The sequence below is a fragment of the Schistocerca gregaria genome, chromosome 1, assembly GCF_023897955.1.
Source record: "Schistocerca gregaria isolate iqSchGreg1 chromosome 1, iqSchGreg1.2, whole genome shotgun sequence".
Taxonomy (NCBI): Eukaryota; Metazoa; Arthropoda; class Insecta; order Orthoptera; family Acrididae; genus Schistocerca; species Schistocerca gregaria.
In genome coordinates, this window is record NC_064920.1 from 337,322,283 (window position 1) to 337,337,905 (window position 15,623).

Here is a 15,623-nt window from a genome sequence, read left to right on the forward strand (position 1 = left end):
GATTATTTCAGACAGTACTACATCATAGATAACATCATCTTCTGTGAAATTCCTCCTTTTACTGTTAATATGGTCTCCAAGATCAAAAATATGCAATATGAACTGCAAGCATCCCTACACAGTTTTCTGGGGCATAACCAAAGTTACTTTTACATCTGAGGATGACCCTCTATCCAAGATGACATACTGTGTCCTCCTTACCAAAACGTCCTCAGTCCAGTCACAAATTTCACTTGATACTCCACATGATCGAACTTTTGACAGTAAGCGTTGGTGTGTAACTGATTCAAATGCATTTCGGAAATAAAGAAATACTGCGTCTACATGACTGCTTAGATGTGAGACAGGTGCGAGTTTTCGGAATTCATGTTGACTGTCAGGGAAGAGGTCATTCTGTTCAAGATACCTCATTATGTTTTAGGTCAGAGTATGTTGTAAGTTCCTACAACAAATCAGTGTCAAGGATACTGGACAGTGGTCTGGTAGTTTACTTGTACTATCTTCTTGTAAACATGTGTGACCTCTTATTTCTTCCAACTACTGGGAACCGCTATTTTTCAAGGGACCTACAGTAGATTATATCTAGAAGAGGGGCCAACTCAGCTGACAATTCACTATAGAATCTGGCAGGGACTTCATCGGGCCCTGGAGCTCAGGGGGACAGAACTTCATACCCAAGATACAATGAAAGGAGTTGCTATCTGCTCCTATACAAAGGTTCTGTAGAACGTTCGATACTGTGCACCCTTTTGACCTGTTTCTTCAGAATGTTGGCTCTTTCTCTACTGTATTTCCCTTGCGATTTGACAACGACTTACTTACGTCAGCAATATCTACATTGCAACTGTTGTCTCATACTTTTGGGGCTACATTCTATAGCACACATCCAATATATGTTTATTAAGGACATGCTTCAGCAAATGAATAAAAATTTTCAGTTTATTAATTTTAATTTAAATAAACTCATAATTTTGCAACAAGAAACAATTAGCGTTCAGAACAACGATAAATAAATTATACAACAAAGAAATACAGGATAATGCTTGAATGACAAAACTGATCTGAACAAGCTAGCATAATGTAAAACGTCTATAATAACATATTACAAATTGTATTGTACATGATTTCTTGAACTGAACAATGATGTACATACAAACTAAATTATTCTACCAATATTACAACAGAGGTAGTCACATGCAGCGAGAGTCCACATACATACAGAATATAATTTGTAAAACAATAAACAAATCTCAATAAACATCAATGGGTGATAAGAATACAACGACGGTTACAAGAACACCAATCAGAATATTATAGTTCCAAAGTATATGTGTATATAGGCTAATTAAAAGCGAAATAGCCTCTAGACAGACAGATAGAAATCGATATATTCCACATTAATTGAGAAGAGGTGCATTCCTGCAGTGCTTAGGGTGTTGTTGAGGTTACTTTATATAGAGGGTCTTTGGTGCTGACTTGCAACTGCAAACGAGAATGAACTTTCAGTATGTGATACCATTTCGCTTTGAACAACTAAGTCCATATGTTTTGCATTATACTTCACGCACAGATTTAATAACACCAAATAAGTCTAGCTGTAGTTACATTAACAATCAGACACAAATTTTTCGATATCATGCAATAAAAACTCCGAACATTACAATAAACTTCTGAATTATATGTTTAATATTCCGCATTAATGATTAACAAACGTTTACAGTAATTACATTACATTTTATGATACATTCCAACCAACAACCCTGTTATTCCTTAAACAAACTGCAAGTACTTGTAGGAGGGATGCTTAATAGTTATAAAACGAAAGAGACATAGGTGGTACTGCTGGAGAAGGAGAGGCATTAAATCCTTCAACTCTGAAGGTAGCAGTAATGAATATTGTATGAAAAGAATTCTGTAGTCTTTCCTACGCCAAGGATGAAATTTGAGCCACTAGTACAGGTATATTATGCAAACCACAGAAATACTAGGTATTGAAAGATCAAAGTGGTTGACAGAAAAATTCGAGTGAGTAATAAACCGAAACACAAAGACAGTGAGAGATGAAGAGCTTGTTCCATTATGTGAAGACTAATTTCAAGTTATTTCTTCAGTGAAAATGATACGTTGCTTCAAGTAAATGACCAGCTCAGGCATGCTTGCGACACATCGAGGGAAATAAACGAAAAACCTTGTTACAGTGTTGTCTGTCAGTGTTGTGAAATATCACTTCATGCTGTGTTGAAATAAATATATTTGAATAAATTTCTCTTTAAATATTAACTATACCATTGACTCTCCTTACGGGAATAAAACTAAACTATTGCACAAAATTAGGCCCTTTCTGTTCCATAACATAATTATTTTTCATTACACAGTCGTAACGAATTCTAACAGTTCACTTAAAATTACACCCAAAAATATATGGCACATCTTTAAATATTGAGTCAGTTCTTAGCCTAGGACCTTAATTGATCTCAAATGCATAATTTTCCATTACGACTCTTTCCGTTTCTAAAGGAGTAGCACATTCAGTAATTATGAGAAACATGTTCACATTTCGAAAGGGTGCTGCAGCACAAAATCAAAAGACCACATTGATATGAACACAATGAAATTGTTTGAATAAATATATTTTCATAAAAAAAGCCTTTTGTCTGCCATATATTTCTCTCAGGCAGTCCATGGAACAAGTCATCCTGCTAGATACGTGTCTCCCATTTCGTTAAACCATTTACGTAGAACATCCAGTCTAGTGTGTTGGCTATCGCCTAACATTCTCAATATTTTTCCGTTTTTTTTAAATAGTCATTATCATAACAAAATCTACAAAAATACAAAATAGTTCGAAATATCACAAACATCACATTATCTGACTAACGGCTGCCTATACAAAATATCTCCTTACGGCAAATTTAATTAGATGTGTACAAGTGAAATATTTCCAGGCTTCAGTACATTTTATTCATTACATGAAACGCCGACTTAGTGATGTCGCGAGCGCCTCTGCCGTCTGTACGGTCAAATCACGTGGCGCTGCACTCATTACAAAAATAGCTCTGCCGGTCGGCGTCTTCTTAGATGTACTGCCCTAGCGCCGTGTACAGCTCTTGCAAACAAGAGAGCATCTGGCTGAACGTGACGCGGTCCTCCGGTTTCGACAGCCAGCACCACGCCATCAAAGTGAACCTGCGAAATAGCAAGAGCGAAGATAGACATGAGAGTCGCTCCATTAGACATTTGCTATCAAGAAAAACACAAGATCTGTAGAATAAAAAAGAGATGTGGAGGACGAGGGGTCATTAACATTGGAACACAATTTCATAGAGGATACGGACGAAAGTTCTCTGTCGTGTTGTTTCTAAGGGGGGACGATAATGAATTTAATCAAAAATGTCAATTTTTGATTTATTTTTTATTTGTTTGTACAACTCATGGACAATAAGTTCCCAAAGTTTCAATGTTGAAATCGTATCCGAAGTGCCTGAAAATTAATTAAAACTCTGACACGGCCTCATTGTCACGCGAAGCTCAGAGGGAAAACAGCCCCGACATTCACAAGGAGAGGCTTCCAAATTGTATCCTGGAGCTTCTCAATCCCACTTACAGGTTTCTACCCTATTTTGAATTTCTCAAAAAGTGTGTTCATGGCAAAACCAGAAATCCAAATAAGTATCTAAATTCAGTCATATGGAAATGATGCCCTAAAAACACATTTGCATCTGCTACAGTTGTCAGAATTGGAACTCACGATGCAGTTTTTTCTATTTAACGATGAAAACGTCGAAGAATGAAGGTATTAGAAAGAATGGGCTTCCTGATAGGAAATTTTACTCAAGACATCCTGCGAAAAATAGATTTACAGCGCGTCTCTGCAACTGAAAAGTCAGTTGAAGACCTGGGAAAGGAAAGAAGACAGACAACAAGAAACCAGAAGAGAAACCTTGAAGGGAAGAACGACCCAGAGCACAAATATGATGCCGTCAGAAGTAGTGACAATGTTGCGGTTCGTGAAAAGTTTGTTTTTTAAAGTTCACGTATCTTTTCCTCAGATTCTATGAATGCTACAATTATGAAATTTTATAAAAATATTTTTGGAAATCTAATAAACGTTGTCTCAAGAGAATTTTGAACTTATGATTGAAAGCAGAGATATGGGGCAAAGTGTTTGAAATGTTGCATGAATTTAAAATTGCACTTGTGAAATTATAATTTAAAAATTATGAGAATTCTCCAATTTGACCTATTCCAAAAACCTCATGAGAGAAGCTTACAACATATAAAGAGATGAAACAGAGAAATTTTTGTGGAAATCTGTTGAATACTTTCTGAGAAAAAGAAACATACATAATTTTTTTGAAAATAAAACTTCAAAATTAATCCAAAAAAGTTTTATATATATAATCAAAAGATTTTATATGGAAATGTGTTACTTTCATGAAAAGCGTGGTACAAAATTTCATTGCCATATCTCCAAAACCGTGGATTTGGTGTATTTTTGGAAAAGTGCGTGTTTCTCATCAACGGCCCTCATTAAGGCACCTAACCCAGAAAATCCTTGATTATAGCATCCTTTTGCTTGATAGAACGTTATAAGAGCAATGATAATCAAAAGCTCTTGGTAGAAATTTCAGAGCAAGTTATGTCTGTACACCAAGCCGTGGCACGAATCTGGATTTGGTAATTTTGTCACAAGTGCTCTTCACACTCAGCTGTCCGAACGCACCTCATGAAACACATTAGTTTTCTGCTTCCATCACAAACTCATTCAGGAAGTAACTGTGGAATGCTTGAGTGAGACAGTCTCTCCACAATATTCTCTATCGCTCGCGAAGTAGGAGATTATCTGAGACCTTAACATCGCTTCACCAAAGTGCACAGTTCACTAGCACTAAGACCAGTTCCGTAAACAGAATGCACTGTATTCATTTGTGAGAGTCAGAAACGTTTATGAATGACACTAAATGTCCGTGATAAGACAAAACATTGAGCCAAGTGAGTCTCACACATCTGTCCCATGGACTAGGTCTTTTTTCTATTAAAGCCTCTAGGAGAAGAACTTATGAGAAACGAGTGAAAAATTCTATAACATCCATGAGATGCTCTCGTATTCACACATAGCAAATGTGCTACTGACCCCGCACTGCTATGGTCCCTGGAATATCGGGACAGTTTGTGCTACGTCAGAGTGTAAAACGGCCAGAAACCGTCAGTACTACGTGCCTATAATTCAAGCAATGGGAGCAATACTGGTCCCCACAATGGTGCAGTCTTGACACATTACTGCGCTGCCACCTGAGCAGGTTATCGACTAGGGGCACAAGGCACACAGTGACATTTAACTTTTTATTTCCGTGAATGCAGGTTTCCTTCTTGCTAAGTGAATGGAGCTACCAAAAATCATATGTGATGGTTAGTTAGTATTATGCTCTTATGATTATCATGTTGGTCAGATAATGGTTCAAAGGTTAAAGTTAATAGTGCCTGTAGATGCTTCAAAATAACAACTGAAAACTTCAGTACAGGTTGAACTGTCACACAATGTGGAACAATAATATTACGTTTAAAAATTGTGAGCATATATTTCTGACTAGAGGCCCAGAAGTTCAAGAGTGTAATAGGCCGAGCGCAATGTCAAAACAGCCTGGCTCAGGGGGTCAGTTTACATCGATACACTTGAATAGTTTGTGTGTAGATTCGACAAAAAGCTGTAACTTCACGTGTGTGATCAACAAAGCAGTTACAAAAAAAACTTATAGGTGTCATAACGTTAATATAGGAACACTAAAAAAATGAATAGATGTCCTAACATTACTATAGGGACACTAAAATAGTATTACCATATACCAATGCATGGTACCGCAGCGATATGCACTGGTAAAATTGTCTCGAGCTTACAACAACGTCATGTGCTTTAAAATGTACGACCTCACGGTTGAGTCCTCCTCTGCCATTGTAACTTGTCACAATTTGACGCTGGCCTAGTAGTAATCGACTATTGAATTTTAAACCACTTGACGCTGTTGGAAGCTCGAGAGATTTTTATCAGTATTGACATGTATGCATATGCATAATAGAATCAGCAGTAAGATGCTGTTAAAACTTGCCGTGTCTTATTTTTATTTAGTCGCAAATAGTGTCAGGTGTACATATGATTAGTTTTAGATATATTATCAAAATAAACGAATATCATGAGTGTACTTCATGTTGATGTGGATGCGTAAGTGCCTGGGCTTTTGATGATTGAAATGATACTGGGCGATGTAAAACAAATAGTGATTTGGGTCACCTTACACAAGGAGCTTATATTGTAAGACCGATAAAAAAGAAAAAACAAGTAAGAGAATAACCTGGTTTAGACATGATCTAAAAATGGATGCTGATAGAACAGAAAGTATTTATGGATTTAGGGCACTTGGAGACACACAGAGCTGAATATAATGAATGCGATGGATAGACAACGTGGAGAAGGACGTAGAGACCACAGAGGATGGAACAGTATCGAATGGGGGAGGATATAACGGAGGAAACATGTTAAATAATATGACTCTCACATACGCCTCTAATTACCTGAGAATAATAATGTTCTAACCATTCGGCTGTCGGTAAGAAACCCCCTTTAGTCTGAATAACAGTGTCTAGAGAACAAATTTATTCGCTTTTCGTGGCTGGTTTGAGCCACCTTTAGGTTTAAAAACTAACTGCAGAAACTTTTACTTGTCATCAATAGTTGTAGCAAAGAGTTTTTAGATATCAGATATGCCTGTGCTGGCTCAAAATGGTCACTGGAAAGAAATAAATTCGTTATCTGGATTGCGCTCTTTAGACGATTTGCATATGTATGTGACTAAAGTACCTCCACGGGAGCTAATGCGGTATTTTAATCGTCCCTTCTGTTTTAAAGTTCGCGGTAATGCCCTGCACATTTCTAAACTGGATATTAAACGCTAACAGCCCAAGATAGGTGGAAGTTGGGCGTATGTGGAGGTGAGGGTCAACTCACAGCTCGTCCGGACAGTTGAGCGGCTGCGACAGGCGGTAGCCGTCCCGCAGGTAGGCGCTCATCTCGAAGGGGTCCACCTCCACGTACGGCTGCTGGCCCAGCGTCGTCAGCTCCCACAGAAGCACGCCGTACGCCCACTGCAGCAGCAACAACAACATCAAAAAGGTGGTGAGCGCACAATAGTGGTTTTCCCACTTTGTTAACCACTCCAAGTTAGGCTGGACGCAGTTCGTCTTATAATGAAACAAAGTATTTGATCTTGTGAAAATTCGCAAATGAGGAACGTACTTATAGAGTAATAGTCCATTTCAGTTGCTAATAACTTTCTTAATTTATTCCACGTCCGGTTTCGAAGCTTAATGCTTCATCTTCAGGTGCCACTAAATAGTTGTGACAACATAAATTAACGGAAGTGGAGCCAATCAATCATTGGAGATTAAATCCAAGTTCAACAAACGAAAGGGAGCGTAGGACCTGCAACCACAATGCTTACCTGGACAGTATGATGCACGTTCGTTGAACGTGGGTGTGATCCCCAGTGATTCACTGGCCCAATCATTATATATTTATGTTTTCATAATCATTTAGTATCATCTGAAGATGAAGCTTTAACCCTCGAAACGGATAGTGGAATAAATTACGAAAATTACTAGCAACTGATACGGATTTTGTCTGTTTAAATATTTACAATAACAATTTATTGATACGAAGGTCGACTTTTCCCAACGTACAGCAGTTGACAGATACAGAAAGTTATTGTAAGTTGTGAAATAACAGTATCCTACACTTTCCCTATGCACCTCGTAACGTACTACCAAGACAAAACATTATGACCATCTGCTTAACGGGAGGTTGCGGTCAAGTCTGATGAAAGATATGGGGGTCTTCTTTTATAAAATTTGCATCCATAAAGTACATCTGTTAAAGAATCTTTTAATTGTCAAAGTATTTTAGAAGCTACAAAATGTTGACTGGAACCGTGCGCCGGATTTCTGTCCAATGAAAACCTGCTTAAAAGATGCATGGATGACAGTACGCGAAATGACATCTACATCTACATGGGTACTATGCAAATCACATTTAAGTGCCTGGCAGAGGGAACGAACCACCTTCGCCTTAACATTTCCCTATTATTGCAATATCGCTCAGCACGCGTAAAATACGAACATCTATATCTTTCCGTACGAGTTCTGATTTCCCTTCCTTTATCGTGGTGATCGTTTCTGTCTATGTAGGTTTGTGTCAATAAAATATTTTTGCATTCGGAGGTAAAAGTTGGTGATTGGAATTTCGTGAGAAGATTTCGTCGCAGTGAAAAACGCCTTTACTTTAATGGTGAGCAGCCCAAATCCTACATCATTTCAGGGACACTCTCTCCCATATTTAGTGATAATACAAAACTTGCTGCCCTTCTTTTCGATGTACTCCGTCAGTCCCATCTGGTAAGGATCCCGCAGCGCGCAGCAGTATTCCAAAAGAAGACGGAAAAGCGTAGTGTAGGCAGTTGCCTTAGTAGATCTGTTACATTTTCTGAGTCCCCTGCCATAAAACGCAGTCTTTGGTTAGCCTTCCCCACAACATTTTCTATGTGTTCCATCCAATTTCAGTCGTTCTTAATTGTAATTCCTAGGTATTTAGTTCATTTTGCGGCCTCTAGATTTGACTGATGTACCATGTACCGAAGTTTAACGAATTCCTTTTAGTACTCAGGTGGATGACCTCACACTTTTAGTTGTTTAGGGCCAACTGCCAATTTTGCACCATTCAGATATCTTTTTTCTAAATCGTTTTGCAATTAGTTTTGATCTTCTGATTACTTTATTAATCGATAAACGACAGTGTCATCTGCAACAACCTAAGACATCTGCTCAGATTGTATGCTAAATCGTTTACATTGATAAGGAACAGCAAAGGGCCGATAACACTAACTTGGGGAACGCCATAAATCACTTGTGTTTTACTCGATGACTTCCCGTCAATTACTACGTATTGTGACCTCTCTGACAGGAAATCACAAATCCAGTCACTTAACTGAGACGATATTCCATAAGCACGCAATTTCACTACGAGCCGCTTGTGTGGTACTTTATCAAAAGCCTTCCGGAAATCCAGAAATACGGAATCGATCCGAGATCCCTTGTTAATAGCACCCAACGCTTCATGCGACTAAAGAGCTAGTTGTGTTTCACAAGAATGATGTTTTCTAAATCCATGTTGACTGCGTGCCAATAAACCGTTTTCTTCGAAGTAATTCATAATGTTCGAACACAATATATGTTCCAGAATCCTGCTGCATATCGACGTTAATGATACGAGCCTGTAAGTAAGTGGATTACTCCTGCTACCTTTCTTGAATACTGGTGTGACCTGTGCAAGTTTCCAGTCTTTGGGTACGGATCTCTTGTCGAGCGTACGGTTGTATTTGATTGTTAAGTATGGAGCTAATGCATCAGCATACTCTGAAAAGAACGTAATTGGTATACAGTCTATTCCAGAAGACTTGCTTTTATTAAATGATTTGAGCTGCTTCACTTCTCCGAGGATATTACTCATGTTGTCAGTTGTTCTTGATTCCAATTCTGGCATTTTGGAAGGCTGTGTTTAGTAACTCTGCTTTGGCAGCACTCTCTTCGATAGTATCTCCATAGCTTTCGCTCACAGAAGGCATTGATTGTTTCTTGTCCCTAATATACTTCACATACGACCAGAATCTCTTTGGATTTTCTACCAGATTTCGACACAAAGTCTCGTTGTGGAAACTGTTATAAGCATCTCGCATTCAATTCCGTGCTAAATTTCGAGCTTCGGTGAAAGATCATCAATCTTGGGGATTTTGCACCTGTTTAAATCTGGGATGTTTGTTTCTTTGTTTCTGCAACATTGTTGTGACACGTTTTGTGTACCAAGGAGGAGTAGGTCCGTCGTTTGTTTATTTATTTGTTATAAATCTCTAAGTTGCTGCCGATACTATTTCTTTGAATTCAAGCCACATCTGGTCTACACTTATATTATTAATGTGGAAGGAGTGGAGATTGTCTTTCAGGAAGGCGTAAAGTGAATTTTTATCTGCTTTTCTGAATAGGTATAACCTAAAAACCCACACATTCCACGGCACACAGCACCTGATACCCGTGTAGCCGCCCCCTGCATATAGTGGACACTGACATATCCAGCGGAACCCGAAACCCAAGCACCCTTTGGCGCAAGTCGAGGAATCTGAAGCCTACACGATCGCATAATAGTCTGAGCCTCTGATTCAAAGCCTCCACTCGGCTCTGTACCATAGGTCAGCAATCAGTCCTGTCGACTATGCTGCAAACTGTCAGCTCTGCTTTCATCTTGCAAGCAAGACTGGCAGCTTTTACTACTACTCTTAGCCGCTCGAAGCCAAAGAGAATATCTTCTGATTCAAATTGACACACATCATAGGTGCCGACGTGAGCAACCACCTGCAGTTAACTGCACCGTGTGCTCTTCATGTATCCGGGATGCCCCGTTCCACATCAGGAATGACTTCACCCGATAAGTACATAGAGTGCACATTGGTTTTATTTCCTTTCTTGGCAGCCATGTCCCTAAGGGGCGCTATAACATACCTAACGTTAGAGCTCCCAACTATCAATAATCCCACCCTCTGTGACTGTCCGGATCTTGCAGGCTGAGAAGTTTCCACGGATACAGGACAGGCGACATCATATGTCTCACCGACAGTGTCAGCCACAGACAGCACCTCCAATCTGTTTGTCAGACTAACTGGGGAGGCCTTACGTGCGGCCGTCTGGGAAGTCTTCCGCCGCCTGCTACCCCCCGGGGCAACCTCCCACTCGACCACACGTGAGGGGTCAACCTCGGTGCGAGCAATAACTGGCCACCGGTGAGGACTGATCGGAGGACTCGGGCGTGCTGGACGTCCGTTGGATCCCCACGGCCGGTCCACAAGAGTGGTGCCCATCTACTGCAGCCTCAAGCTGTGTAACCAAAGCCATCGCAGTCTGAAGATGAGAGCAAAGTGTCACCAACTCGGCTCACATCCACAAACAACAATGTGTCCATAAGACTGCAGAAAACTAAACTATGCTGAAGAACGAACTATTGGCACGTAATGCACAACTCTACTGTGGATCCTGAAGAAAACACAAGAACTGTGCCTAATAAGTTAGATTAATAGGCAGAGATTCAGGAACCCAACTACTGAAGCACTCAGATGAAAAATAAATAATTCGCTCCTGATTTGGTACTCGTAATATGTCAGAAAATCGGTTTATTTTCCGACGTAAACGAAAACACGAGAACTGTAGCTATTAGATGTTAAATAAACACGCAGAAACTCAAGCAACTAAACTGTTAAAGCACACAAATGATATTATAAAATTCGCTCATGGTTAGGAACTGTAAAAAGTCAGAACATCGGTTACTTCCCTGTTGCCGCTTGTGCTTCGGTCGGCTACTGCTGCCCGACTGACAACGACAACTTTGCGCAAGCGTTTGGAAACTGGTATCGAAGCTTCTCCATTGGCGGGTAAAAACCGTTGCAATAACGGCATATACTGCTGCAGGTATAGTCAACGAAAGTTATTCATCTATTTCGAAGACCATTGACTTGTTAGAAATAGGCCCAGGGACGAGCGTAAAAAACTTCGCAGTGTTATTTCACAGGAAACAATTGGCCGCCGCAAAGAAAGGGATGTTTCAGTTGGTTAATAGAATCTGGACTGAAAAAACATTGCTCCAAATTTCGAACCAGAGTATGTGTGAGAACGAGGAGGGATGCCTCTATGGTTCTGGCATCGCAGATTGACCCTAAGTTTTGAAAAACAACTTTTTTTTATTACCCAAGGTTCAAACACTTTTTTTTTGCAAACAACGTTTTCCAGCCCGCGAAGCTCTAGAGACACTCGACAGAGTAATCCATTCACTTGACTTGTTAAGTGAAATATACTAAAATGTACTGGGCCTTAGTGACAGCTTTTTTTATTCGTATTTTAAATATATGTTTTAAACAATCGAGTTTAGAAAAACGTGTGAAGAAAATGACACGTTTTTCACATAGCGGACGTTTCTAATCTTTGGGGTCTTTTCTAAAGCCACATTGTGATGCCTGCCCTCCAGAATTTATGCTAATTTAATACTCGTCTATTTTATGGCTTTCAGGAACAGCCACGAATCAGTACAATACCTCACGCAAACCAACGCGCCGCGAGGCGCATACTTTGGCAAAGGCGGCAGCCGTCATTTTTAATTTGCTGTCAGACCAAAAAAAATTTCCAACAAGAATGTATGGTTAATAAAGTGCTAAAACCCCTATTTTAGTAAAACCACCCATAATATGAAAAAAATTAACTTCACCCGTTTTTCGTCCCTCTTGATTAGAGGTTCCACTTAACGGCTATCCATCAGGACACACAATACACGAGGTTTGTGTGCGAGAAGCTGGCACCCGATAGCGCCATAGCTGGGTAACATCGGGTCCATGTCGGCAAATTTTGTAGCCAACACCTCAACGCGAGTTCAGTATCAACCTTCTCAAACTACTGTAGGCCGATTATGGCCTTACGACACGGACTGCTGTAAGATGTTATCACCGTGAAGGAAGACAAGCACGAAGAGAAGCAGGTAGTCCGCAATAAAGTTCACGTAGTCCATAGCTGTGAGTGTTGCCTTCTTTTGCTAGGAGGCCCACAGCTTAACATGTTCCACCGAGCTGTGTCAGTAGCGCGGCGCTAATTCCGAGAAGCCAGTTGCCTGGATGATGGTGAATGCGGACACGAACATTGACCTGGTGTAACAAGAAACGTGATTCATCTCACTAAAGGACAAATCACCACTGATCCACGGTCGAAAGCCAATGACGATGAGCTCATTGCTACTGTAGTATGCCACCATGGTAACAGGCAGGAGTGGTCTGCAGCAGAGCCCCATGTTCAACAAATCACGCCGACCTGCCTTCACTAGCACTGAACTCAGCTGCCGGATCCGGCACATATCGCTGCTTTTCCTACAATAATTCGTGACACGGTCACTCGTGCGGTGATAGGTGTCACCCAAAACATAAACGATTTCTGAATGGCCACTGGAACCTGTTTGTCCTATCAGACTTTAAGGAACAGGTTACGGGAAAGGACGTTACGACCTCGTCTTCCTGATGGAGGACCCCTCTTCACACGATAACATTTCGCAGCCCGCCTTTAGTTCTGCCGTCCCCATGCCAACTGGCAACTTCGCCACTGGCGAAACGTGTTATTCACAGAAATTTCCTCTGATGTGTAAGGTGACGCCCATGTCCATGTGTGGAGAGACCCTGGTGAGCGGTTCGTACCAAATACTGTCCATAAAACTGACAGATTCGGGCAACCTTCCGCGATGGTGTGGGGAAGCATCAGTGGTGACTGTCATACGGATCTTGTGGCTTTACCGCCAGTCAGTACATCGGACAGAATGTCAAATGAAGCACCTTTCAGTAGTATAATTTCCAATCTTATTTTATTTGGCTAAAAATTCTGCATTTTAATACGCCATCATGAAGCCCCTGACCGACGTGTAGGATACGGTCAAAACAGGGACCAGAACGGAGGTGGAATGCTCTTATGCCTCAGTCATAGGCATGAAGATGGCGTAGAAAAACGGTAACGTAGTATAATAAGTTTGAAAATTAGATAACTAAAAGATGATTCAACATTTTTAGCGAAAAGCTGAGTCTAGCAACCATCTCAAAAAATATGGATATACAGGTACATCTAACAGATCCTAATGGACCATGTAGTGGCTACGGATGCGTTGGTGGCCATGACTTCCTACTGACACACGATAATGCTAGAGACCCCGTGGCGGACGATGCAAGAACTCTCAAGAACTCTCAAGGGAGGAAAGGGATGCTACAGGGTGACGTGCGTAGATTTATAAGAAACATGTCACGTAGGCTCACGGAGGGCACACATGTTATTCAAGCACTCAGAGTCAAATAGAGAGCACCCAGTATGACTGGATTAGCGATAGTTTCCACTTTCTGCCGGATATTTCAGTTCTTGCCATGTAAATAAAATAGGATGTAATAATAGTTTGTTGCGTACGTAAGTTTTGAAAGAGAAAGCTGTAATTCGGTAACGTACCCCGTCCTGCATCATTGCTCAGTGGAGTATGACAGATTCCCAAAATTGTTTCCACTAATTATTTAGAGGAACGTAACGGTCGTGTTATTGTTCAATAGACTATACCGGACCCTCAATGTCATGAACCTCTAATTCTTCTGAGCAGTGTATTTCGAGGTGCTTAAGGCATTACACAAAGTGCCGATCTATGCATTATGTACAAAGACCCTAAATCTATGCCTGAGCGTTCGTCAAAGCAAGAATGTAGGCATTTCTATTAACACGGCTGTTGTGTCATCGAAGATGGGAGTATCCACAGCATACTGTTCATGGGGGTAGCTAACCCTTCGTCTCCGAAAATGTTGAAATAAGTATCCTGGCTCTTGTTCATGGTAACCTGAGTGCGTGGGACTAAGTTACGCTATGAAGGAGTTCTGAACACACACGTACAGTCGCTTACACGTCTCACATGCAGTCTTTGTATTCGCCATTTTGCATCTTTCGAAGAGACGCGGTAATGGCGACTTGTCAGAGCAAACAAACACGCCCCAAGTACTCCACTGTCCAGTTCCAGTACCGTTTTGACCGTCGACGACGAGCGGCTTTGTTTGCCGCTGTGTGAAATGGTCTTTCCGAGATTCACTCTTCTAAATATGCACTGCATGCAATTTTCTTTGTAAATTTGTTGAGATTGACCGGCACTCAGTGATCGCAGTATTGCCAGCTGAACTGCAAAAGATATCATTGACAAGGTCGTCCCCGATCGCTGCTTGTTAGGATCGTTTTACGACCACTGGTCTTATGCTGTGTTACCGTGGGTGGGAGTGGTAACAGCTTTCCTTGTACACACGTTAAATAGGCCGCGTTGACAAATCAAAAATTCTGGCAATTTAATTCTCGGTGTGGCCATTGGCACGTCCAAACAGAGTATCTCCCTCTAGACATTCTGTCAAGTACTCGCGTCAATTTATCTTCTACATGGAAAATAGCCGTGAAAGGACTGGATGATGGGACATGTGTTCTACACATATCCCCACTATTTACGGCGTTGTTGGAGGATGATCAGATCAAGAAATACTAGTTATGCACTATCTATAGAGCTACACTGATCAGTGCGATTATTTAAGAAGATGAAAAAATATTGTCCTGGGAATTTATCTGAGAAAGTGAATTATGCACATCTAGTGCTGAGCTCTGCCTATTAAACATAAGTAAATCCACGTCTAACGAAACCAGCCGTGGATATGACTTTACAGCAAGCCTAGCTTCGACAGTTCAGCATAAACTCTAATTTAGGTCTTTACTCTAACTGGTACTGGCAACGGCACGTACGAGGCTTAACCACAGAGCGATGTATCCTTCTTTTTTTGTTTTTATTTTACAAGAAAATTAAATGTGTTATCCAGAGAATGAAAGCTACAATATATGCGATTAATTCGTGGTTTTTTCACAGTTGTCTTCCAGCTTGACACAGACCACGTGTATCTGTGCTCTGCTACCTCAGCCACTGGCGTACGGAATTTTTCAGCGTCTCCACA

At 40.6% G+C, this 15,623-nt stretch overlaps 1 protein-coding gene across 2 annotated transcripts in view; it reads right to left on the reverse strand.

The window, feature by feature from the left end:
- Positions 1–921: 921 nt before the first annotated feature.
- The window catches only part of LOC126344332 (tyrosine-protein kinase Dnt-like), a 211,478-nt gene continuing 196,776 nt past the window's right edge, over positions 922–15,623 (reverse strand). The window contains exons 11-12 of one of the 2 annotated variants that reach the window (XM_050002011.1): positions 7,001–7,137; positions 922–3,186 (exon numbers count right to left, since the gene is read on the reverse strand). In XM_050002011.1, coding sequence (XP_049857968.1) covers positions 3,075–3,186; positions 7,001–7,137 — 249 coding nt within the window. In that variant the 3' untranslated portion in view covers positions 922–3,074. The remainder of the gene's footprint in view (positions 3,187–7,000; positions 7,138–15,623) is intronic. The other variant, XM_050002012.1, reaches the window with a different exon arrangement.